At 40.4% G+C, this 27,673-nt stretch overlaps 1 protein-coding gene across 2 annotated transcripts in view; it reads right to left on the bottom strand.

Moving 5' to 3' along the window:
- The window catches only part of LOC101479206 (GDNF family receptor alpha-2), a 76,257-nt gene that overhangs the window by 18,881 nt on the left and 29,703 nt on the right, over positions 1 to 27,673 (bottom strand). For both annotated transcript variants that reach the window (XM_004544351.3, XM_004544352.3), the window contains exon 4: positions 13,910 to 14,288. In XM_004544351.3, coding sequence (XP_004544408.1) covers positions 13,910 to 14,288 — 379 coding nt within the window. The remainder of the gene's footprint in view (positions 1 to 13,909; positions 14,289 to 27,673) is intronic.

Below are 27,673 nucleotides of genomic sequence, written 5' to 3'. Positions count from 1 at the left end.
ATGCCTTGAAACAGCATGAAGGCACAGTTAACACTGGAGGAAGAACAATCACCAGCCCACATTTTTATATTCATGTCTTTGAAGGGAAAGAAAGAAAACTCCCAAGCTTGGTGGAACCTCTTGGTAAAGAAGCCTCAGCTCTTAGTATGGGTATCAGAAAAAGGAAAGGCCAAGCTCATACCTAACAATCCACAAGACATCAACTCTGAAATCAAAATCAGCAGTCTGGAAAAAGTATCTTGGTTTCAACATATCAATGAAGGCTCAAACCCTGGAATTTTAGAAAGGATAGTACACAGCCGCAACAGCAAGACATGAGACCATCTGGAGAGACAAGACCATCTATCAGAGGTCAAAAATCCACCAGCTGTGTCTTGTCAATTTTCCTGCGAAACATAGACACTCACGGCAGAACTCCAAAGAAGAATTTTGGCAACACACGGAGAGAGAGAGAGAGAGAGAGAGAGAGAGAGAGAGAGAGAGATGCTACAGGAAGATTTAAAGTCCACAGAAAGATCCAACAAGTAACAGGACCGCACAATGATCTCCTCATAGTTGTCATAAAAAAAGAAAGAAGTTGAGTTGTTTATTAGTTAAAGTTTTTTATTCAGGTTGTTCAGATGAAGATTTTCTTTTTTCTTTTTTTTCTTTTGCTTGTTTCTTCATTTGCATATGTCTATGCTGGAGTCAGACAAGTTTCAGTGTGTCTTTCATTTGCCTGAGAACAGCTTTGCCACTGTATACACGACCGACACAGCTCTCCATAACAGACACATTACTGTTTATTCCTGTGGCTCCTTTTTCCCCCTCCTATTGTTTTGCTGTTCAACCACTGCTGACAAGATGTAAAAATGTACCTCCACTTGTGCCAGTAGCATTGTCCTCTTACTGCCTATTGACTCCATAAAGCTACCTCAAATTTACATTCAGGGAAAATACATGAAGTCTTTTCCTGTTGAATTGCCTGAAAATGTCTGAGATAAAAATCCTCCAAAAATATAAACTTAGACATGTTTTCTTCAAAGAAAAGCATGAAAAGATATGTGAATTTTGACTTTTGTACAGCAAAACTCTAAAATTATTTATGAATAGTTACACATACTGTACTTACGCTGTAAGAAAATTAGAGTTATGCATTTATAGCATTGTATTTATGCACGAGGGATGCATGAATACAATGCATTTAAAAAACAAGAACAATATGCTGATGGTGCAAACTACTGTTCACCACAATAGTTTTCAAAGGGCCAATGTTAATGTAAACAAAATATACATATGGCTCTGTCTTCACACACTGCTAGACTTAAATATTCTAGAGTGGAATTGGTATTTGATCACATATTTATAATTTTTATACCTTTTTCTGAAATAACTAAGATGGAATGATACTTAATATCTTATTTTTTGTGAATAACATAGTCTTCTGTGAAAAAATTGTCTTCTGTGAAGGACACAGCATAGTCTATCAGAGAGAAAGGTCTTCTTTTATTGCAGTGATTTAAAAACCAATATGCCGTCATGTTAGTCTTCAAAAGAGGAGAGAAGCATATTTGGCTGAGATTAAATGTGGGATAATGATATAGCAATTTCCCATGTCTGTCTGTCTGTTTGTGTGTCTGTGTCATCATAGCAGAAATGTAGCCAGTGTGGCGTAAAAGGCGCTTGGACTTCCAGCAGCAAACCCCACTCAGACACACTTCATTACTCCATCTCCATCCACCCTCCTTACAAATCACCCCAGAGAGCCTCTCGACATGACATGCTGCTAACATCACATGTGAAACCTCGCTTCAGTAAACTGACCACGCTATGCTCGCGCCGCCATCGCCACAGAGACGAGTGTAGACACAGAAACGCGCACTATCGAATAGCGACACACAATACATAAGTGGCCTTCATAATAAAAAAAGAACATACACAGACAAATGCAAAGCAACCCCTCTCAGCAGTTGTCCTCCTCACTCGAAGGCCCCTCTCAACCATTTCCATTCAGAGTGAAAAAGGCACTTGTACCCACAACCATGGTACAGATGATAAAAAAGATACGACAGAGGGGAGAGAGAACAACTCTATTGTGCCTACACAAAGCAACCTTTCGAAGCGCCATTTTTCCGTATCTTATGGGCAAAAGGTCTTTTACTTTTGTACTAATACAGAATGTGAACGTCAGATTTCTGTAAGAATGGCAAAGACCACGGAAGATTAAAGAAACTGAACAAGCACCGTGTTTCTTTTTAGAAGCAGAGCTCTTTCAGACAATGATGGCTTAAAAACAGTAATTTAAAGTTTAGAGAGGTGTCCTGAGTGTTCAGACAATGGTGTTCCAACACCAGGATGCAGCGCATTTCATGGCTTCCACGGGCTTTCCATTATACCTCGGCAAAGCGCCTCTCACTGCTGAAATTACAGGCTGTCTAGCTCAACAGAGTTTTATGGTCATTTCAGCCACTCAGCCCCCAGGGAAGTGGCAGGGGGAGCCCCCACAGAGGTAGACTTCTTTCAACCAACCTGACACTTTAAACACAGTGATTCGGCTGAGCGCTGACTGCCTGTCCATCCAGCTTGGCAGTAATAGAAAACTAATGGCTTTTTATATGGATTCTTATTCCTATCACTCGATGCCCATGACAAACAATGTGACTTAAATCAGATGACTGTCAGTCTTGGAAACCATTTCCTTGCGAAGGAGGAGAGGAACAAGGAAAAACAGTTATCAAACTCCAAAGTCGTCTAATAGCTTCATTTGAAAAACAACAGTTCATTGAGAGTCCTGGCTGGTTTGGAGAATTTCCCCTCTGTGCTCTGTCTACAATTATGAGTTTTTTTCTACGGCTGATACTTTCTGTTAAATGTGAAATTATGGCTTTTCACTCTTATCGCTTCCCACAGTCTTTAGCCTAGAGAGTCTTTAGAGACCATATCGCTCAGTCATCTACAGAAAGCATAACAATAACCATGACACAATAGCTGCCAACATAATATCTCTTACATGAAGCAAATAAGAAAAAAACAAAAGATGTTTCCCCTCTGCTACCTCGCCTCTTTCTTTTTTTTTCATCTGACCTTATCTTCTCCTCGCTTCTCCTCTCTTCTCCTTCTTCATTAATGTCCTGTTGTCACTTTTGTGTAAACCAATTGCCATGAGCTAGAGATGCTCATGTGCAAATTCATGGCATGTAAATTTTACCGTGGTTCGGTCGACAGCACTCAGCAGTTCTTTTGTCACTAGCTGTTAAACGCCAAAGCAAACAATGCGGCCCGGCAATGTTGTTGTTTTTTTTCTTCTTCACAATTAAACCGTTTTGACACTCTTTTATTCTGCACCGCTCAATACATGACAAAAAACTATTATGAAACTCCTAACAATGAAGCACTTACCTTGTGAGTGGAGTGCTATGAATATATTTTGATTAAAATAGAATAACATCTGTCAGAGTTATTTTTTCTTACGACTAACAGACAATTTGCAGTGTCTCCTTTTCCTGCTTTCTCTCCCTACGCTTCTTCCGGTGACCCTGAGATGGCGCTAGTCAGAGGTGACTGTCTGTTTCACCCATTGCTATTTTCTCCAAAATGTGTCTGGACAGAGGCCTGCCTCGTTTAGTTCTACTGTACTCACTGGGATTCCTAGTCAATGCTTTAAAAGGCCAACTGTGCACAGATGGCATTGAGTCAAAGCGCAAGGCAGTTTAGCTTAGCTGTCAAATGAAACAACCTTTCAACCCCTTACTCAGCAGAGAATTGAAACCAACAAAAACTGACTGGTGACACAGTTTGTCCTGCATTATTAACTACAAGATCAAAACCATTTGAAATCTGATAGACCATCTGAAGAGAGCAGCGTATGGACGATAGTAATGCTGTTGACCAGGAAACTGGCTTTAATATCAGTGCTTATTTTACCGCCTCAGTTTCTCATGCATTCAAAGTCATTTTACAGGTCACAAAACTGTAAACTAGCAGTGCTGAGTTATTGGATCTTAACATATGAAGAAGAATCAATATCAGAATTTTCAAAGATAGATTTGATTTTCTTCTGCATTTGCTCAGTTTAAAGAGTTGGATTTTGATTGAACGTACAAACACTGCTGGTGAACTCATTTTGTACCGGTGACATTACAAAGCAATCTGCTCCCAGTGACAGAGAGATTAATTACTGCGTAAGTCTGCAGGAGTAATATTCAATTCAATAATACCTTTGTCACCGTTAGATTTGATTTTGTTATTATGAAAAGTAACGACTATGACTTCATTTAAAGACCCATACCAAGTTCCCATCAAGTGTGTTTTCTTTCTTCCATGGTGAGTAATAACTCTGACAATACATCAAGGGAAGTCTGACAATATGTTTTCTGTTTTGTTGCCTCTGTTAAGTGCAATCAGTTAAGGGAAGTTATAAATTTGGCAAAACTGAAATGATTGTATTCAGCTCTAAAAACCAGAGACACACTGTGACTAACCACATACTTCACTGGCCTCTTACCTCGGCCTTTGGCACCACTGTAAGGAACCTTGAACCATCCCTTAGTTATGCTGCAATAGACTTAAGTTGCCGGGGGGCTTCCCATGATGCACTGAGCGTTACTTCTCTTTTCGCCCTCCCTGTGTTTAAACACCACTATTGCATTTAATCATTAGTAATTATTAAACTCTTTTTCCTTTCCACTGCTGCCACGTGCTTGCACATAGGGGATTGTGTAATACTTGCTTTTTCCTCTAATATTGTAGGTTGTGTACCTTACAGCAGCAGTCCCCAACCCCCGGGCCACGGACCGGTACTGGTCTGTGAGTCGTTTGCTGGTGTGAAATTTATGGTTTTCAGGGTTTTTAGCGTTATTTTTTAATCGTTTTTATCATTAACTCGGTTTCCCTGGGTCTTTTCCCGTGTGTTATGAATAAATCTTTCTTTTTTGTACCAGTACTGGTTTTATTTTGTTGTATTTATCCAACACATTTAAGGCTGGTCCGTGAAATTATTGTCGGACATATACTGGTCCATGGCGCAAAAAAGGCTGGGGACTGCTGCCTTACAGTATGAAGCACCTTGAGACGACTGTTGTTGTGAGTTGAAGAATATAAAAGAAACTTAATATTGAAAAATTTACAAACATCCTGTCTCAGAATTATACTGAAAAACTAGTCCATGGATTTGCTGTTTCTAACCTGAAATACTGTAATTCCTTATTATCACCACATTGTCCTAAAAGCTTCCTAAAAAGACTTCAGTTAATCCAAAACACTGCAGAGTATTGACAGGGACAAGAAAGCTACGTACTCTTCATTGGCTTCCTGTTAAATCCAGAATTCAATTAAAAGATCTTTCTCCTCTCTGATAAGGCCCCATTACATATTAAAGACCTTGTAGTACCATATCATCCCAACAGAGCACTTTGCTCTCAGACTAAAAGTACAATAGGATGTAGAGCCTTCAACTATCAGACCCCTCTCCTGTGGAACCAGCTCCAAGCTCGGGTTGAGGAGACAGGCGCCTTCTCTACTTTTAATAATCAGCTTAAAACCTTCCTTTTTTGTGAAGCTTATAGTTAGGGTTGGATCAGGTGACACCGAACCACCCCTTAGTTAAACTGCTAAAGGCTCAGGATGTTGGAAGACTTCCCATGATGCACTGAGGAGTGCTTCTCAACTACTCTCTTCACTCTGTTTTCTCCTCTTGTTTCCTTCGCTCTGTCCTCCTCTGCTCTGTGCTCGCTTTCCCCTCAGCCCCAAAATGGTTGTGACAGATGGCTTTTCCTCTGTGAGTCTAGCTCTGCTAAAGATCTCTTTCTGTTTAAAATGAGACATTCCTCTCCGTTTGTCATGAGCTTCCTCAATGGGCAAAGCTGAAATGTTGGGGTTCCTTATCTAATATTGTAGAAGCCCATATTTAACTTACAACATATTGGAAAATGTCTTGAGATGTGAACGAGCAATATATAAATAAAACAAAATAGAATTTTGAAAGATGTTTGATATATGGCACACGCTGTCCAGCAGTGTGAGCTTTGATAAAAAGTGAATAGTTTGTTTAAAGTTGTACTTGTTTGAGTTTCCAAAAGACAAACGAACCAGTCAAAGTGAACACATCAAACAAGTAGATTCACTTTTCCTAAAAAAAAAAAGCAAAATGCTGACGTACTGTTGTTACCAATAATTAAATAATAATAATTAAATATCAGCCACATGCAAAATGATTCAGTGGAAATGTTTATAGAAAGCATTACATGCAGCAGCTTTTAGCAAGTCTCTGTAAGTATAAAGAGAATCTGAAAGTAACAGTGATTAAGAGGTGAACGAGTCGGCCTTAATTGACACATTCAAAACCACACAGCGATCGTACAGTAGATAAATCGGAAGCCCTATTGATAATGTTGGCATTAATAATAGATATGGTACCACTGGAGCACACTCAAGGAGTACCTACGCTGAAAGAGGAACTAAAAAGGACCCTTAAAGCAAAGTTGCAAGCAATATAATCATCTCCAGCTCATACACAAGAAAGGGTTACTTCCCCCGACTGTACTTATAGCTATGGAAAGTTTCTCTGGTCCGAGAACATTTAGTAATCACTACAGCTTTCCGTTATACCATGTTCCCTCCGAGATTAGAATTAGGAAAGTAAATGCATTTACTAATCCATACATTGGAATGAAATGCGCAACTCTTTTTGTTCCACTGAGTCCCCCATCTCACTCCCTCTACCTCCCTTACTCTTTTATACTCTCTTTTACTTCTCTTTCACTCCTTGTGGTGCTCTCATGTGTATCCAGCAAGCTAAGCACGTATCCGCTGAAGCCGATGCCTGATTAAAGCCACAAACTGTACTATGCACAAGGAAAAGGTCGCCAATTGACACACGCTTTGCTTGCAAAGCCAGCTTAACACTATCAGAAAAGACATTCACTTCGATGGCTTGTAATGTTACCAGAAAAAAGACAGAGTCCAGGTATTGCCTTGAGCCCAGACTTTTGAGGATAAGTAAGGAAGATCTTCTGTCTACGCGTATGCTTTTATACGCTGTCCTCAGATGTTGAGAGTGGGAAAAATTCTGGAAAGCGAGGACAGCTCAGTCAGTCCTTTCTTCTTCAGTAGTGTTAAAGAGATTAACCTTAGTTTTACCTGTAAGAATGGATTTAGATTTAAATCTGCAATATAAGTCATAATTAGATATTAACACTGGATACAATGATACAGAATACAAACTTACATAGAAGGTGTTTTAGCTGCCTTGCTTCATTCATTAAGTATTTCTTCTTCCATTTTAGTTTGTTTAGTTTGTTGCTGCACAGCTAATCAATCCTGTATACACTTAAGTATTAAACTTTCTATAGTGGCAAGTAGGCCACAGTCCAGCACAGTCAAAGAAATGTCAATTTTATCTGCATACCCTCTGTTGTTTTGCACAAACTTGTTATTGCCCCTACACTACAAGGTACAGTGCTGTGAAAAAAGTATTTGCTTTCTTGATTTCTTATTGTTCAGCATATATTTAAGATCACAAAAACTCATTTTAATATTAGGCAAGGGTAATCCAAGTAAATACAAAATGCAGTTTTTAAACAATGATTTCATTTATTAAAGGAATAAATCTATTCATGGCTATTCAAATCTATTCAAATCAAAAACCCAATAAAAGGTTGTGCCACCCCTGGGAGCAAGAACTGCACTCAAGTGTTTGACATACCAGTGAAATTTTCACATTGCTCTTCTTTGGGGAATTATTTTAATTCAGCTACACTGGAGTTGGCTTCAGCTCCAGACTTTGACTAGGCCAGTGGTCCCCAACCTTTTTTGCACCACAGACAATATTTTCACGGATCGGCCTTTAAGGTGTTGCGGATAAATACAACAAAATAAAATGATACGACCAAGACACAAACTGTGGTATTTTGTAAATATAATAATGCATTCTAATTCACTGTGTAATTGTGTAACTTTATTAGCAGCGTCCTCCTGAAATGCGCCAACAACATTGAGAGTAACATCCTCCTCTCTGCCCCTTAATGCTCTCTGGTCGCTATGGTTACATGTAAATCTTTCTTCCAAAATAAGACACACAACTACAACACAGGAAAAGACCCTGGGAAAATGAGTTTAGATAAGAAAAACAAACCTGAAAACCATAGATTTCACACCCGAGCCTCAACTCTTGTGGCCTGGTACCAAACGACTCACGGACCACTGTGGCTCGTGTGTTGGGGACCGCTGGACTAGGCCACTTCGTTTTGTTTTCTTTGAGAGACTCAGAGGTGAATGAAACTGCATTTCAGATCTCTGTCGTGAGCCGAAGTCATGATTCCTTCAGTTATAGTCATCCAGGTCCTGAAGTGACATAACAGCCTCAGACCATCACAATATCTCCACCATGTTTGAATGTCTAACAAGTAGACACCAAGTGGACCAGAAAATAGAATAATATTAAAGCTACATCATGCCGGTTGATGTTCTAGAAAGCTACTGCTTTAACTACATAGAACTGCTGGAGTAAATAGGTAGGGAGTAGTGATAAAGCAGCAGAGAATTATCACCAGACTTTGCTCCACTTACCTCAGAGGGATTTTATGTTTTTCAGCTAATTGTTTTAGCTTCAAAGCATCTGGAGGAGAAAGCTAAGTTACCAAATAAATGTGAACATAATGGACCATTTAACAGATTAATACATACATACATATTCCCACACACACTGTAGTAGTCATCTTCCTGAGAAATAGTTATTATATCTCTGTGGCCGCTGTTCCTGTAGATGTTGTATTACTTCATTTTCAGAGAAAACAGCTTCCACGCATATACGTGTTGGATGCTTATTAAAACTGCAGAACTGACCTACGTGTGACTGGAAAGCTAAGGATTAGAGACCAGGGATCATGGTGAGGTTCCTCACAAGTGCAAGAGAACAAAGGTGTATGTGAGTGAATGTGTGAGAGCAAAACTTCAGATAAAAGGGCAACAGCATTGCGATTTCTTTCAGCTTCATCTCAGAAACTTCAGGTTAATGCCATGTGGGGCAGTCATTCCCCCTACGCTGTTCTCCCGCAGTGGAGGCTTGAATTGTTGGATGCAACAGAGAAGACTGTTGATTCAGGGCTCTGTGTGTATGTGTGAGAGGGGGGAGGATGCAATACCCTGTTTTTTTTTTCTGTAAGCAAAAGTAGACTGATAACACTATTTCTCTCATACTGGGTCAGGTTACCTGTACAGGGATCGATTGTCTCTCTCTGCTGCCCACTTTGAAACCCAGTGGCCAAAGAACTCAATCAAAGAGCACCCAGTGAGCCTGAAGACCAGGGGAAATAAATCAAAGATAAAAGTGTTGCATTGATTGCCTAGACAATCAATACAGTACACATACACAGCTCAGTGCTCTTTGGGATGGGCTTCATTGAGCTGTGTTGCATAAGGTGACATGGAAATGGACAGGGAATTTCTCTGAATGAATACATGTGCACACATACTTACACACACACACACTACAGTACCCCAAAACAGTGCATCCAAATATAGCCTATTGTCACTCTGAGGACTCGGCAGTCCCAAATGAATAGCTGTTGGATCCACAGGAAGGATTGCGATACCACAAGGTGGAGAAGTAGAGAGGAGAGGAAGCAAGGGAAATAGGGAAAAAAAATCTGTTTTTGTCTCCCTGCGCAGGATTATGGAAGGTAATAATGTAATAACTGTGGTGGAAGTACAACAAGCTGTAAGAAATAAGAGCTGCTCCATTTAATGCTTTTTCTCTGTCCATCTACAGCCCCAGGGTATGTCAACAATTGCCTCCTCAGAGACGAGGAAGAGAAGGAAATCTTCCAGAGCAATATGCCATCTAAGCCCAAGCCAAGATTAGCTATTTGAAATCTTTTCAAATATTTAGTCTTTGTTTGATTGAGCTCTAGGCTCCACCTGCAGCGATCTGAATAGTCCCCAAAGGTAAAATCGTCGCCAATTTGGCATCCAACACGCTCAAGGTAAAACTCCAAAAATAAAGTAGCTGAGGGCTTTTTATTAGTGTAAAGTAGGAAATTGCAGTCTTTAAGAGTTTACAATAAATAATAAAATAGATGAGGGTGTGTTTTGAGCTGTGACCCTTCTTTAGCAGAGTATATTTCAGGGAGCTATGCTTGAATTTGAAATGGCCTGTGGAGTCTGCTGCAGAGATCCACAGCCGTGTGACCAAACCACTGACCTCCAACCTGCTGCAGTATAGTTGTGCGGCCCAAATCGATTCTGAGACCCTCCTCTTCCTCCTTCTCCTCTCTCCGTCTCATTATCTCTCCCTCCTCCCTCACTCAAACTGTCCCTTGTGTTAAAACGAAATAGGTTTGGGCTTGCTGCACATCCCCTGTTTGGCGTCAGACAGGCATCCCCGGGGAACACAGGCCTGTCTTTGAGTGATCTTCCGCTGGTTTTATCAACAAATCTCTGAGAGGGAAGAAGGGAGCCAATGAAAGTTTCCTCTGCCGAGGCACTGCTGTGTTCTGTGTTTAAAAAGAGGGCTCCTTCGAAGACTGTTCATTGTGATTATCACCAGGATTTCGCAAAATATACCGCAAACTGGGGACTTCGTCTTCATTAGCATGACAAAGTAGTTTTATCATTCTGCTTATACAGCATACTCGATAATAGTAAATTAGAGAGCGACTGAACAAGTGTTAATTAAGAGGGTGATGTCTTAATATTCTAGTGAATTATCAGATCAAATAAAAAAGCTAAATGTTTCCACAATCTTTAAGGACATATAGCGATCCTGTAGTGTGTGACATCATGCAACAGACAGAGGAATACGTCGCAGGACGGCGTGATAACAGGCATCCCACAGCACGAAAAAAAAGAGCACCAATTTGAGAACAGTGTCAGCCCGGTGTAATTGAATCGTAGTGACATTCTCTTGCATGGCAGCACTTATTCACTGCAGGGGAATGCACAAACAGTGGATTATCAGAATTCCGTTCAAGCTCAAATTGGTTGTACGCGAGGATCTGCGTGTGCATGTGCAGCTCCTGAATTGCTCTGTCGATACACAGGTGCCTCCACGCTGTGTGAGTGCGTACGCGCTCATCGAGCTGTTGACCTCGGTGGGGCATTACGCAGCAACAGATAATGAGCTTTAACGTTCTATTTCATCTTTCTCAATAAGGAGGCACACAGCACAGACACCTCAGGGTCTAAAGGTCAAAGAAAGCAACTCAGCCTGAAAACAGATTACACAAAGCAGGCAAGCAGGTAATTATCGAGACAATCATAAATTGGAGGAGAGGTGATAGACTTTCACTACTTTAACAGTGCGATTGGATTTAGTGTTGGTGGAGAGAAATTATGCTTTTGCCATTAACACTCGATTCGAAGGCTGCTCACCTCTGAGGAACAAGGTTGGAAGTGCACGTTCAGAGAAATGCTGCTCTCCAAAAATGCTGTGCGTCATTAGCTCGACTAATTTCAGTGTTTGCAATGGTATCATTCTTGTTTTTAAGAATATAAGTGCGTGTGTCGAGATTTCCCAAAAGTGAGAAAAACAGTGTGTCACTTTGACTTTCACACCTACGACGTTTTTTAATAAGGAGATTAGCGGATGAGGTTTTTAAAGATGCTTTAAGTGATTTTTTTTCAATGTTGTGGTTTTTGTTTCGGACACAAAAACCACAAAGATTAAAACAGTAATTATTTAAAAAAAAATACTTTTTTAAAGAAGAGGCTGTTTCTGAGTTTCAGGGATCTTGAGTAGATAACAAACCAGTTATTTTCGACTTTCACTTGTAATATAATTGGAAAGAGACTTCTATCAGCTGCCTAATCACTTGTCACACTGGGAAATGAAAAAGTAGCCAAAAGTTTTCCCTTCTGTTAATTTTCATATCACGAGTATTATTTTTTAGCAGTGAGCTTTCAAGGGTCTAATGATTGGTTGAACCCCATTAGGCTCATAAATGAGTTTTTAAATGCTTAAAATTACTGGAATTTTTTTTTCTATTAGACAAATGAATTCAGAGTACTTCTACAACTGGCTGGGCATGAAGCTTGTTGATGGCCAGATGTAGCACACGGTACGGAGGTTAAAAAAAAAGAACGAAAAGAGCTTGACAGCTGATTTGGCAACAACTGTTGTGCTTCACCTGCTTTCAGTGGCACTAAGACAAAGAAACATGCCACGGCTGGGTGGAAGTGAATTGAATCTGGCCTCTGAATCCAATAGATGCCCCACGCAGCCAGAGTGATTCACTAATGTTTTGTTCAGCTTAATTGAGCACTGTTCCTCCAACTTTGCCTCACATCTTCATCCTGCATCTAATAGCCACAGCTTCCCTTAAAGTCTAATTACTGTTACTGGCAAACGTAGGGCAGAACAAAAAAGACCTTTAAGATATGACATTGGAAGACAGAAAAAGCCATCGAAAACAATGCACTAATTCAGTGCTTCATTTTTACTTGTCAATTAATTTACTATTATTATGAACCAGATGAGCCAGATCTTTCAGTCAAATAACCAAAGCCGGTTTGCTAACACAGAAGCATGTATCCTCATCCATACACAGAGCTACTTGATTTCTTATTGTTTCAGATCATTAAACAAACCTTAATATTTGATAAACTGAGTAAATATGAAATGCAGTTTTCAAATGATGATGATGTAATTTTTTAAAGGAAAGAAGCTATCCAATCCTACTTGGGCCTGTGTGACAAACTATTTGCCCCTTAAACCATATAACTGTTTGTGCCACCCTTGGTACCAAGAACTACAATCAAGCATTTGCGATAACTGGCTCTCTTCTGAAGGGTTTTCAAGCATGAACGATGTGTTTGAGTTCATGCCAAAGAATCTCAGTCGACTAGGCCACTCCTAAACCAAGCTATTCAGAGGTGGACATGCTGTTGTGTTTTGTATCTTTGCTGCGCTAACTTAAGTGAGCTTGAGCTTCAGGGCACAACATGATGGCCAGACATCCTGGATTTTCTGGTAGAGAGCAGAGTTCATGGTTCCTTCAATGAGAACAAATCTTCCTGGTGATGGAGAAGCAAAGCAGCCTCCGACCATCACACTACCACCACCATGTTTGACTATTGCTATGATGATTTGTTATGAAATGCTGTTAGTTTTACACCAGATGTAATGTGACTCAGACCTTCCAAAACCCTTCATCTTTTGTGTCATCAGTCCACCGAATGTTTTCATCAGAATATTTTTGGCATATGTGAGACGAGCTTTGTGTTGTTTTTGGTCAGCTGTGGTTTTCTCCTTAAACTTTCCCATGGATGCCATTTTTGCCCAGTCTCTATCTTACTTTTGAATCATGAACTCTGACCTTAACTGAGGCGAGTTAGGCCCGCAGTTCTTTACATGTTGGTCTGGGTTCTGGATGAGTCACTGATCTTCGATCGTCGTCTTGGAGAAATTTTGGTAGGCCGTCCACTGCTGGGAAGCTTCACAGTTTTCTCCATTTGTGAATAATGACTCTCACTGTGGTTCACTGCAGTCCCAAAGGCTTAGAAATTACTTTGTAACCCTTTCAAGACTGATAGATGTCAGTGACTCACTTTCTTTAGAACGTGGCATGATGTGTTTCTTTCTGAGATCTTTTAGCCTGCTTCACTTTGTCAGACAGGCTCTATTTAAATGATTTCTTGATTCAGACAAGTAATTACTTTTTTACACAGGACTCAGAAGGATTGGAAAGCTTTTTTTAATGAATAAAATCATTATTTAAAAACCAAATTTTGTATTTCCTCTGGTTATCTTTGACTAATATTAAAATTTGTTTAATAATCTGAAACATCTAAGTGTGACAAAAGAAAAAAAGATCAGGAATGGGCAAATACTTTTTCACAGCACTTCTAAAACTAGCCACATACCGCACAGAAAAATGTTCTTCTGGCCATTATATATACCCAAACCCGCCACCCCAACCCTGTCTGTTTCCATCACCTGCACAGAGGGTCCTGGTGACAGACCTTCCGTAGCTCCAGACAGTTGGGTTTGTCCTTATCTTTATAGGAGCAGTCGGGCACAATTGTTTGCCTGCGTCGCTCAGCGCAGCCTGTAGTCTGGCAGGGGCAGAAGAGCAGCCGGTGGGTGAACTCACTGGGCACTCGGTCTAAGAAAGCCCTCAGGGCCTTATGGCAGCGCTTCCTGCTGCAAGTTTCTCCCGGTTTGAAGTCTGCTTTGCTGCATATGTTGATGTAAGAAGCACGTTGCCTCTTGCAGCTCCCATTTAAGTTGCATGCTTTGGCTGCATCAAGGCAGGGGTTGCAGTCCCTCTCTGTATCAGGACAGTGGAAACCTTTCTGGGTCACTGTGACGGCTGCTGTTCATAAAAATACAAGAAAGAGAACTCTGTCAGTTTATTAAGCCCAAAGAGAAAAAACGTTTACACTTCGATGATTAGTGTCACATGTCCTGTCTTTGGGTAGAAAACATTTCAGTTAAAAAGAAGTAAAAGCCTTCACGTCATGTCACTGCAAACTTATAAAAAAATATTTTTATTAGTAAAACATGATTTTACTGAAAGAATCGTCACCTTTTTATAGCTCCACATTTACACAAAGGTATCCTCACAACATTAATAAAAATGCATTTGTGAAATGCATTACAAACTAAATGAACAAAAAACATACATCTTATCTTTAGATTGTAATATTTTAGTAAACGCACACTCTCTCACAATGACACGTTAAATGGCAAACAGTAAGAACAGCAGTGGAGAATTGAAAGATTTCAACCGTGCCAGCTGAAAAACTGATCTTAAGTGAGGGTGTCAAGCATAACTGGGCTGCCAAAGCGTCCAATCCCACTGGACGGCTTTGTATCCAATGGGATTTGTTAAAATTTCTGAAGGGTGGGAGGGGCCTAATTGTTGGAGTTTCTGTAACAGGGTCAAGAAAGGTTTGAGCTGGAAGTCTTCAAGAACGGATCCCGTTGTGAGTGTGACTGTTAATTTCTTCTGAGCCAGAATCATCATCAGTTTTACTGCACTCTTACTGACAAAGACATTACCGATTGTCCGTAACACCACACACTGAGGATGATTAAGCCAAGGAGCCACGCTGACGTGTTTCTCTGCTTTATGGCTGTAGCATTTCGTTATAATAACAGCAGAGTGACTGGATGTGGAAAAGCTGAAACCCACTGGTGATGATGTACTTATTTTTCTCGAGGCTTCTCGGGCTTCCCATCATCTTTGTGTTTTAAAGAAATGCTTTATTAAACGTCCCCATTTTCAGATTTTACTTGTACTCTGACACAGTTGCCGTAAAGCATTACCCAGTATGCTACCTGTCTTGACCAAGCATCTGTGCGAGAACTGAGAGGAATAAAAATCTTTCCGCTGAGCCTCTGACTCAACATCATTAATCTGATATCGTTTAGATTTGGCTTGGCTGCAAAGTACCATGAACAAACAAAACAATAATCCTTGAATCTCTGATATGTTCCTCTGTTTCTCCTACCAACAGTAAGCCACCAGAGGGATACTAGCAGCCAGCTCCATTCACTCCAACTGAATTATTGATTTAGTCTGTTTCAGACCTTGAGTGAAATATGAATAAATTAATATATGATTCCAAATGGATGGATAAATGATCTGTTTCTAGATAACAGCATGGCACGATTACCATCATATTAGTACATCACAATATTTACCTCAATTTAACACTAATAATAGTTACAATTTTAAGTTATTTAACAAATGTAGCAAACAAGGACTCTTCTATCATACTCATTAGTTTAATGGAGAAATGTAAAGCAAGCTGGCATCCCTGGGAAAATATTGACAAGAGCTTTTATTTATGTGAATGCTGGCAAATGGGAAATAGCAGTAAATACTGTAGCATCTGCTCAAGACATGGTAAGCTCAAGCACTTGAAATGACTGCTGTAAACCCTTCACGCTTAATCCACTAATCTAAGATCGAGCCCCCTCATTTATTTCTAGTGTCATCACAAACTAAGACAGTGCAATCACTGGTCAGCACACACATGGAAAAAAGATTACATCATTAGTTATGTTAGGAGGATGTCCTCAGATATACCACAGCTGCAGTAAAAAAAAACAAAAAAAACATGCTTTTCTGAGATATAACAGTAATAAAGCAGGTTCATGTTCACTTGTGGCACCCCTCTCTTGTATTCAGGGTATATTAGAGAAGTTAACCTGCCTACCCTGTAGATAATGATATTTCAGAGGTCGTGGCAGCTTGGTGACACTCAGAGAGATTCATCTCTTATTCAGCAGAACCAATCTCACTCTGTGTCTATCAGACAGCCAGGAGCAGGAAGAAGACCATTTATTTTAGAGGTGTGTGCTACAGAACTTGTGTTGTTTCCAAGTGGTGCATCGCACATTATCAATCCTAGAAATGGGGATACATAGAATCACATCGCGACACAGGGGAAAAATAAGCAGGCCCACCAAATTAATGATTTTGTCGTTTCAGATCACATCAGATAAACCAAAACTCACAGCCACTGAAGAATAACAGAAGTAGAATATCAGGGGTTCATCACAGAAAGAAAAAAGCACGCTTAATCTAGCTTTCAGCTAACCAGGGCTTTCATTTAGATGAATCAAGGTTAATGTAGCAGGCGCACTGATAAACGGTCCGGGTGTTAAGAGAGATGTCCTGAGTTCAAGAGATGTAGGTGTTCAGAGCAGTGCTGTCTTTTCCAGTATTTGTCACAGACCGGGGGGAAAGCTCTTCTTCTCTGTTCAAATATTGAAAGCATTAACCCGACAAACCGATATTAAAATATACTTGAATCATCTTATTTATCTTTGCACTCTCTAAAGGGGAGAGGATAAACACTCCTCAGCAGATGTCAGACAGCATAGCACCCTCACTATTTGTTAGTCTAAGTGACTGAAAGGCAGACGGAGTTGCGTTCCGATCGTTTACTTATGTGACTTAGTTGATCTGTGAATATACTGAGACATGAAACAAGAGCTGAGCCAAGCTTGGCTAAAGAGGGCCTGAGGGGCGGGGGTGGGGGAGAGGTTAGCGGGGTGGCTTTCTAGTGGTTCAGGCTACATTACACTGGGAGTTTACAACTGCTAAATCTCTCCTGGCCATCTCCAGGCTTTAATGTAGGCCACTGAGGGGGTCCGGGATGAAAAGAAAATAGGAAAAGGATGAGCTACTAAGATTTATCTGACCAAGCAGGGCCAAAGCCGCTTTGGAGGCTGTAGCAATGGAAGGTTTTTTTTTGTTGCTGTTTTTTTTTTTTTTACTACCTTTGATTGGGGAACTGAGATTGAATTTAGTGCACAACCCAAAAAGATCTCCTGGGGCGAACATAAGATACGAAGCCCAGTTGATGGCTCTGACGTGCTTACACACAAACAGGATGATAGCAAGAGCGGGAGGAGAAGAGGAAGGAAGCATCGAGTTGAAGATGGGAGGGGAAATGTTTCAGTGTTGTTCTACAGAGTCATAATTGATTTTCCAAGTGCATTACAATGGAAGTTTTCAGCAAACACATTCTGCTATAATGTGAGGCGAAAGATGTTGATAAGCTAATGATACGAGACGTACAAAAATGGAAAAAGCTTTAAGAGGGAAGAGAAGGCTTGAGCAGTTGATTACAGGAGCTGATCATGACAGATAGAAAGATGAAATGGGAGGACAGAGAATAACAGATTGGACAGCCACTTACAGAGACAGGCTGGAGAGCTTTCAATTAAGTCATCCTGATTCAGAAGAGATGCGCGACATTTGCTCAGAATAATTAACCCAGCACATCAGCAGTGCAATCAACAGCTCTCACCATCACAATAATCAACACCTATCTATTAACTTACCTTGTTAGTTGTCGTACCATACATTAATGAGTGAGCGAGGACGCCAACTGAATGACAGACAAGTGGATGGGTTGCACTGGCTGATTATTATTGTAGATACTAGAAATGCAATCAGTGTCATTAAGGACAAAACAAGTCGTAAATATTGTGCTGCCTTCTGGCTGCACGATCGTGTCTGTGGGGATGTTTTAAGCGCACAAGTGCAGGACAAATGCCATGTATTAAATTGAACTGAGGGATGCAAACGTTTGAAATCGTCTTTAAATGACTGTTTTGTGTCGTAAACAACGTGTGTCTCAGACGTCGTGCTCCGGTTTGCTGTCAAAAACTCTCAAAGCGCTGTCGTCACTTTGCGATCTTGCTGTTTGACTGTTAATGGGCTTTTAATAAGGATCTCTACACTGTGGGCATCATAAACAAGGCTCCACTGATGGCAATGTGGTGGAAACAACCATCTATTCTTTCTGCACGTATAGCACATGCGGGCAAAGAAGGAAAGATAAGAAAAAGACTAAAGAGAAGGATGCAGGGGGATAAAATGTGCGATAGGAGACATCTACAGGAAGACAGATGGAGAGAAACAAAATTACTTAAGACCTTTGGTTCAGTGAGAAATAAAGAAAAAAGGGGCATAATAAAAAGAGAGAGAGAACAAGAAGTGGACAGAGCTTGTATAAATGCAAGGAAGTGGATAAAACATTCGTGTAATCAGTATCACGATTTTGATACTTCTTCCCCAAAGAGGAAGCGATCTTCTTTCCCCAGTAATTGCTCTCCGTCAGCCTAATTTGAATTCTGCATTTCATATATCATCCTATACTCAAGGGACACTACGCTGCAGAGGGAAGTTCAGCCCAGGTTAGCAAGAAGCTCTTGGCTCTGGGTATGTTCTCAGTAATTAGGAAAGGTGCCAAAGTTTGGATTTAATACAGCCCTGGGTGAGCGCGCGAGAGCTTGTTAGGGAAGTCTTTAGTCTGGACCCCGAGGAGCATGTCAAGCATTTCTGTGTCAAAGGGCTCATCAGTCATTAGTTCTATTCTCCATGTCGCAGTGGGGTTTTCTATATGGAGGAAGATGGTGCACCAAATCTACAACATCATCTCCCTAAGCCCTTTTAGCCAAGTTAAACGTGTAGATGTCATCATTCTTACGGATCAGCTGAATGTCCCCAGGTATCATGGAGAAATTGCTAAAAAGAGGAGATCTTGTATAATCACATAGAAGCAGGATTACCTACCTTTATGTGAGAATAAATGTGTGTGAGTGGAGGTGGGAAAGTGATATCCAAAGGATCTCTAAATCATGGCAAACACACTTCTAAATACTTGAGATGTTTCTGTTGCCTTCAAGTGACGTTTCCTAGTATGAAAACGCTCAGTGACCCTTGAGTCTACCTCCTGTAGTCTTCACTGGCTCTGATGCAGAATTTGTTCAAGTCTAACAAAAGTGTATTTAGGTCAGCCTGGCCAATATTGTATCAAGAATCTTCTTGTCTCGTCATTACCAGCACACAAGGAGGCAATAACAAAACTTACTAACAAACTGAAACATTGCTGTTTACTGTTATTTATTTCTGACTTGTTAATAAAACGCTGACTATTAAAAAGGGCATCTGATAAGTGTGCCTGCAACAACTCTCATTACTGACCCAGAGAGAGACAAGCTCTGGCTGGACTGAGGGTGAACTGATTAGAAAATCCACACAGAATAATGAAGCATATAAACAAAGTAATATATATGCATGGAGGCACAACAGCAAGCGTGCACAAAACGAATCTTTCACTAACAAACACATGCAAAGATACATTCTAACACCCCCCACCTCACCCACCATTACTTAGTGTTTGTGTATCTAATAGTAATTGTTATAGGGTGTATGAGGACAATGTGAAAATGTCAAACATTTCAACAGCATGCTGAGCAGGACTGTTGCCCCGTTCCCTTTTTCTCAGCTGTAGAAACAGCTTTCTGGATTTAATTGGATGGTAGGCCCACGGAGCCGAGAGGTGAGAGGCTTAGTGCAGAGAGTTACAAGGTCTAACTAAGGGATGTTAAACTTAATTCCTTTTTTTTTTTTTTTTTTTTTTTTTTTTTTTTTTTTTTTTTTCTAAATGACATCAGAAACAGCAGTATGCGACATTACGTGATGGCAGAGCTTCAGTTCATCCTTTGTCATTTTTTTTTTTTTTTTTTTTTTTTTTTTTAATAAATAGGACAGGGGGAATGAATGAGAGAGAGAGGGGGAGAGAAAGAAAGAAAACCAAAGGGGAGAAGAGACGGTGAGAAGGGGGGGGGGAAGAGAGACAAAAAAAAAAAAAAAAAAAAAAAAAAAAAAAAAAAAAAAAAACTCCTGGGTCACCTGTATGGAGAAAAAAAAACAAACAAACAAACAAACAAAAACAAACAGAGGAGACAGCAAACAACAAAGAGCAACATAATAATAGAGAAAACAAAGCACCATACCATCACAATAAACTAGCTAGTCATAGATATCAGTATTTACTAAGTAATAAACGATATTGTGCAGCACGCAAGATAGACAGCGCACAGTGTGCTTTGAGGCAGCAGCCAAGAAAGCTTTAGTCCGCGTCTGTGAATACCCATGTGTGCATACCTGTGTGGATCAGCATGCTTGCATTCCAAAGGTTTCTCCATGTAATGATCTGCTAGGGAGTGTGGGGGGGCCACAGCCCCGTCCTCCAGGGTGTGAAGCGGGTATGGAGGAGATCAAAACTCCAGACATCCAGAGGCCCCCAGAACACAAGAGACCAAGGAAGACCAACAGAGGGGCAGCCGCGCCACTGTCCCAGTAAGAGCTGAGGAGAGTCCCAGATGAGGGCTCGCCCAGCAGCCGCGGAGCAGAAGTCAGGGGGAGTTGCAGTGACGCGCCCGTGAGCTCCGCCGGCCCCCAGCTGCGCCTGAGTGACCGAGCCCTAGGCCGAGAGGCCGGGGGCACCCCACCTCCAAAGGGGCCCGAGCGAGCCCCAGGCCCCAGGCCCCGACAAGCGGCCGCCAAGGAGTGAGCCGGTGTGTACCCGGACGCCCACCCCCAGACACAAAGAACCACCAACACACCGACACCTGAGGGAGTCCGCCATGTCAAACATTTCAACAGCATGCTGAGCAGGACTGTTGCCCCGTTCCCTTTTTCTCAGCTGTAGAAACAGCTTTCTGGATTTAATTGGATGGTAGGCCCACGGAGCCGAGAGGTGAGAGGCTTAGTGCAGAGAGTTACAAGGTCTAACTAAGGGATGTTAAACTTAATTCCTGCAGGAACCTCTCAGTGCAGGATTCGCTGCTACCCTCTGTTCCTAATAAGTTAATTAACTCACCACCGAGTCACTGAGAGCAGAATATATTTCACAAGGAGCATATTAACAGTTACGGTCAATGATATCTTTGCATCCTGTGTGTGATACGCCATTCATCTGGGCTTTGGAGAGGAGATTCTCTCTCCCACCTTCGCACCTGGTGTCTTATTGATCTGAGGACAGGTCTTTGGAGTTGTAACTGAGAAAACAGAGGTTATGGATCACAACTCTGGTTCAATGTACAGAGCCTGTATTGGTATAGGAAAGAAAACGTTATCTGGTGCAGCTTTAATCAGCATAGTGATCAGCAGGTTGAAAGGTACAGTAAGTGTCCTTAAAACAGTTATATCGGCAGAAGCAGATTCCAACTCTGAACTAGCAGAACTTGCTGGAGCATTTGTTTGTCTGTTACTGGTAAGTGTGGGTTGATAAACAAATAAAAAAGTGTCTTCTTGTTGCCCCCCTCTTTCTTTGATTTGCTAGATTCCCCGTGGTGCTAAGCAGAATTTGATTAGAACAGGGAAAGTATGCATTTCTTATTACTTAGGACTCAACTCTTAGAGACCCAAAGAGGATTGGATTTGGATGGAAAACTGATTATCAACAGATTTCCTCAGGGTAAGACTCACTTAGCTTCCCCTATCATTTGATGATGAAGATCCTTCTAGGGACAAAAAAACCCCACTGCATGCACATACTGCTGTTTATGTGCATGTAAGTCCCGATGTACCTTTGTGTCCAAGCTTTCTACTAAAGATCATGCGGTTAATATGTTTTACAAGTAAGGCAATTTATGACTTCAAATTAAAAGTTTGAAAAGTGTAAAGCATTGACTGATTTGCTCATGATGTGCTAAACTAAATCTGTCTCAAGTCAGATTTAGAGCAGATGAGCAAAAAAATCAGAGCAGGTGTAAGATGAATAATGACTAGTTTATTATGCAGATGATTGTGCTTAAACAATATTGTTATTACACATCTTGCATATTTACTCAGTCTTTTTGTTGTTGTTGACCTGATAGCATCTGTGAAGTGCATCCTTTATACATCCTTTAATTTTGTAGCACAAGCTTTTTTTTCTGTCACAGAAATTGTTTTCAGCTCAGATGCTGCGATAGAAAACAGAGCTGCAACTGATTAATCACTTTCTCTCATGCCTAATGACTTGTTCAGCCACTCTAAATATTAGCTGAAATATATATTATGTTGCATAACTTATGGTACGATGATATATCTCAAAAGGGCTTTTGAGAGCCCTATCATTGCTGGCAAAGTGAGGACATTCTGTCATTCAGAGGTTCATGCTTACTTCAATGTCCTTCACAGCTTAATTCAGACACACCGACCACAGTGAAGGAACGAGCTACAACACTTGCATCATATTCTGCGCAATGCGTAAAATCTGACACTGAATCGTGTGACACATACTGACAGATCAAACTATAATTATGATACTGTAGCTTATAAACTGGAGGTTTGCATGCCAGCTCACCTGTCTGAAGTGATGTTCACATTGTCAGTTACTTTTAAATCCCAATCCATGCAGTTTCTGAGAAAAAAATTCTTCTTATTACTAAGGAAGTAATTAATGGTGTTACAGCTCTTGTGCCACAATGTGTGAATGCACCCAGCTGTCTCACTCTCGAAAAAGACTTCTGTTAACAGCTGGAAGCTAAAAACTAACTACAGCTCCTGTTAAAAAAATATCAATACTTATGATTTTTTTTTTCTCACAGAAGCAAATTTGGGTGTCTAATAGCAAATGCTTTCTTCCCGTGAGATTAGTATTCAGGGCAAGGTGTGCCAGTTTATGAAGCCAAAAATGTACATCTAACTTTAAGTTAGATTTTGATTTTCAATTAGAAAATGTGTCTTTTCAGAGGAATTGACTGCTTCTATCAGCAGTATAATTAAAAAAAGAACTGTTTAACCATTATTGACTGGGCTGTTAACATTTCCTAAAAGCGGCCATATTTTTCAGTGTTACATGTCAAATGACAAAAGAGATGAAATTTAATACAAACGCGTCTGTCACAGTTTGACATGAACTGTGGATGCATGAAAGTGAATTCTCTTATTGTTATAACGTCAATAAAAAGGGCCACTGTGGGCTGTAATTTGAGAAACTTAGGTTTGGGGGAATTTTCAAAAACAATGGCAGGAGAGACATGCCCAGTTAGCTGTTAATGCATTCATCATGCATCCTTCTGGTATACTAAAGGTGACAGGGTCACTGTGCACAGGTTCACTGTAAAATGTAAAGAAAAACAGAATGCAATGAATTACAAAGCTCATAAACACATATTTTAAACACAATGTAACATAGAAAATATATCAAATGTTTAAACTCAGAAATGTTTGTATTTCCATAAAAATCTTGGCCATTTTAAATTTGATGATAGTGACACATTTAAAAAAGCTGAGGGCAGAATAAAAGGCTTGTAAAAGTAAGTTGTACAAAAATGAAACAGCTGAAGCAAGATTTATCAGCCAATTAGGTTAATTGGAAACAGGTCGGTAGCATGATTGAGTTTGAGAGAGGCAAAGTTTCTCAGAAGTAAAGATCAGCCAAGGTTCACTGAGCTGGACTTTGAATATCTCACCATTAACAGGACATAATAGCATCAAATGATTCAGAGAATCTGGAGACACATCTGCCCTACGAGAAGGCCAGATATCAGTACTAGATGTCCATGAGCCCTTGGACAGCACTGGATTAAAAACAAGTACATTTTGTCATGGAAATCACTTCCTGGGCTCTGAAACACTTCCAGAAATTACTGTCTGTGAACACAGTTCACTGTGCTGTCCACAAAGGCAGGTTAAAGCTCTTTCATGCAAAGAAGAGGCCACATGTGAACATGATCCAGAAACACTGCTGTCTTCTTTTGGCTCATTTAAAATGAACTGGGGAGATGCGTAAAACGGTTTGGTGGCCAGACAAAACCAAAAGTGAAAATTGTTTTTGGAAAACATGGACACTTTCCTCCAGACTACAAAGTAAAAGGATCCAGGTTGTTATCAGCATTCAGTTCAAAGGCCAGCATCTCTGTCATCAACAAAGAACAACCCAGAACTGTTGAACAGCTTAAATCCCGTATCAGACATGACTGGGACAAGATTACTCAGCTTCCTCAGAAATGCAGAATTTGTAGTAAGTTACAGTAATCTGAAGAGGGAGATATTTTATTTCAGCATGAAAATAATCACGGTGTTTAAAGTGTTTAAACAGAAATTATTAACACATTTACATGTATATACATATACATGTAAATGTATATGTATATACCTTAATCGATTCTGACAATTAAGGACACTGGAATGTACTTAATATGAGTTTTTTTTGCTCACTACCGACTTTGCGGCTTTAAATATATTATCTCCCCCTGCTGGTAATGCAAATTTGGCATATAGTAATGCAACTTCTGCAAGCCTGTCCATTTCACGTTTTGGAGATGCAAAGCGTGAAATGGACCCGGTAGACCAGCGTGTCTATTACACGGTTTCCCACGATACTGGGTTGCTAAGGTGGTGTAACCTTTTCCAGAAAAGCACATTCATCCACATCAAGCAGGAAATTTTTGATGATTAATAGAAAATTAATCATCAGAAGAGTGCATGTCTGTAGGGGACTTATATTCCTTCTTTAACTTCTCTTTAAAGCATTTTGCTCGGATAATTATTTTATTTTTTGCAAATTTTCACACATTTTCACAACTATGAGTTTCTACCAACTAAGCAGGTTAAGAATACAAGTTTAGCATCACCAGACTTGAATGCTGGCCATACTGCATTCACTGAAGCTGTCGAAAGCACTCCCGAAGGAAAATACTTTCCATAGCTTTCCTGCTCCACAAAGGAACACTTCCACTGCTCCCCTATACAAACCTGGCTCCCTTTCAATATATCATCTCCTTCATGAGGTAACCACAACCTCTGCCCTGAACTGACAGCATTGCCTGTGTCATTAGTCATAGGAGTGAAAAATATCTGCCAATAACCTGACTGTTTAAGCTTAATGTGGAAAGGTGTGCAGGGGGGAGGTATCATACCTTGTGACAGAAACCAGACTGCAGGAGCCAGACCTGGTCTCTGCGCCAAAATGTGGCAAAATCTATCTGACACTGAACTTGATGGATGTGACAGGGAGCATGTTTGTATCAGCTGGATGAGGAAAGTTAAACTATGCCAAGCTATGCTGTGTCACATTAAATATAACTAGATGTACCTTTAAAGCAGTGATAAGGTCAAGGAAGAACTTTATTGCTAACCTAATTTCCTCATTGGCACATTTAAAAAGCATTATTTTTAATTAATTTGATCACTATACTGTCTTTTTTCCCCCACTATAATTTTTTACAATAAGCTTACTGTCAGCCAAAAGCCAACATCAAAGTGACTTAAGCCTGTAGTCTAAGAAATGCCCACCAGGGGGAGACTGCTCTGGTTGCAAAGAAGTTAAGTTGTATGGTTGTCTACAGGAAAATTACCCCTCTGCCCACTTGATCTATAACCTCAAATGGTAAATGGCCTGTATTTGTATAATGCTTTACTTAGTCCCTAAGGACCCCAAAGCGCTTTACACTACGTTCAATCATCCACCCATTCACACGCTGGTGATAGCAAGCTACGTTGTAGCCACAGCTGCCCTGGGGTGCACCAATAGGCAACGGGTGAAGTGTCTTGCCCAAGGACACAACGGCTGAGACTGTTGGAGCCGGGGCTGGAACCGGCAACCTTCTGATTACAAGACAAACTGCCAACTTTTGAGCCACGATCGCCCTTGGCGATAAAGATAAAGATTTCATGATGAGTTTATGGTCTCAGTTGTCTTTCTGAATACAACGTGCAGGGTAAGCTTCATCTTGGCTGCCCTACCTTGTGACTGACAACCATCTTTTGTTCGAGGGGGCTCCAGTACATGATATGTGACATCGCAATAATTATGTCCACCTTAAAGTATCAGCAAAAACTGTCAAAGTCAAAATATGCTTTTTTGTGATGAGGCATGCTTATAGCCTGTCACGTTACAAATTAGTACTAACCTATAATCACCATCCCTCTTTTGTGATGAAAGGTGCATGGCAGCGGAGGAAAGGAGGATTTAGTAAATGCCACCATACTGCCATCACAGCAAAGAGACTGGTGTTGACAAGGACACTTTATTCAGCCCGAGATGCAACTGTGCTGAGCACTAAGGTGATGAAACATTGCTGATGCAGGTGCACAGTGCCAGCAAAGCCAGGGCAAGAAGAGCACAATTCATCTCTGTGTTTCTGATGAAACCATACTCGAGTACATTGTCATCACTGTTGCTGAAAAAGAAATATGGACACGCAAAAGTATAGTCACTGACCTTATTTCAAGGGACAGATCCCACAGGATTAAATTTGCTATTTGCTCTTTGTCTTTTTTGTCTCTGTGTGTACAATGCAAGCAAACTGCATGTGCATTCAAAGATATGCAAAATCAGGCTATGACTACACAGTCCCATTAAGAGGAGCAGCTTGTGTGAAATAGTTTTCCAGGTATCACTCGGGGCAATGCAGAAACAGTCTCCATATGTTCTGTTTCATTTTAATTCAGTGTGAGTGCATATAGTAGTACAGAATTCTTCTTTTATTCTAGCACCACTTATGTCCCTTATCTCCCTTCCACACAAAAACTTTTAAAATAGCAGAGATTATTTTTCAATTTTCTACCTTTCCTCTTGGAGGGTGTAGATTTCCCTATTCTCATCTGAGAACAATCCTAACCAGATATCATATATTCCCCAAGTCTCTATATAGTTGAACATTTATAGACATGATTATGAATACTTTTGTTTGGTTTAGCAATGAAAGGGAGAAGTATTTCCATAAAAGAAGTGTGTAATTACTTATCTGTTTGCCTGTGGTTTTATGTCAGTGCCACAATCAATTACCCTGCCCTCAGAAATGATAAATAATGAGGAAAGCTTGCGGCTAAACAGATTTTCGAGAGCAAATCCAATATTTCACCTTGAAGCGAGTAGAGGAAACAGCTGAAGCAAAATTGATAGAGTAATGAGTCCCTGTTGTATCTTAATATGTCTAGGTGCATTGTACTGTATTTTCTTTCAGGAAGGGAGTTGGACTTCTAAGCTGTTAACTTTTCTTTCTTTCTTTATTCATTCATTTTTTTGTAACCTTGTGTGTTTTATTATGTTTTTGACAAAAAAGAATTAGCTCACAACAAGTTATCACTCTTAAAAGTACATTACGGGAAAATCTCTCCACTAGATGTCAGTGGTTTGCAGACCCGTCAAATGAGAGTTTTTTTTACCCTCAATTCAGGTGCATAATCCTTGCTACGGTAGCTGCTGTAGGACAGATAACTCTGGCTGTTGTTCATCTGCAGTGAGGCTGTCAGTCTGCAGTTTACCTCAGCTGTCAATATGAGTCTATGCCAATTTGCTCTCGAGGCTGTAAAACTTTGTGGAAGTAGTCCAATACGAGTCAGTGAGTCAGTGAATCTCACTTTTGTCCACTAACAGTGACACTGAGGTGATTTGTTAAGGATATCTTGAACTTTTCTATAGGTAAAGTGCTGCTGTTCTTTCCCCTGTT

The sequence above is a fragment of the Maylandia zebra genome, linkage group LG12, assembly GCF_041146795.1.
Source record: "Maylandia zebra isolate NMK-2024a linkage group LG12, Mzebra_GT3a, whole genome shotgun sequence".
In the NCBI taxonomy this organism is placed as follows: Eukaryota; Metazoa; Chordata; class Actinopteri; order Cichliformes; family Cichlidae; genus Maylandia; species Maylandia zebra.
This window is presented reverse-complemented; position numbering and strand designations above follow the sequence as displayed.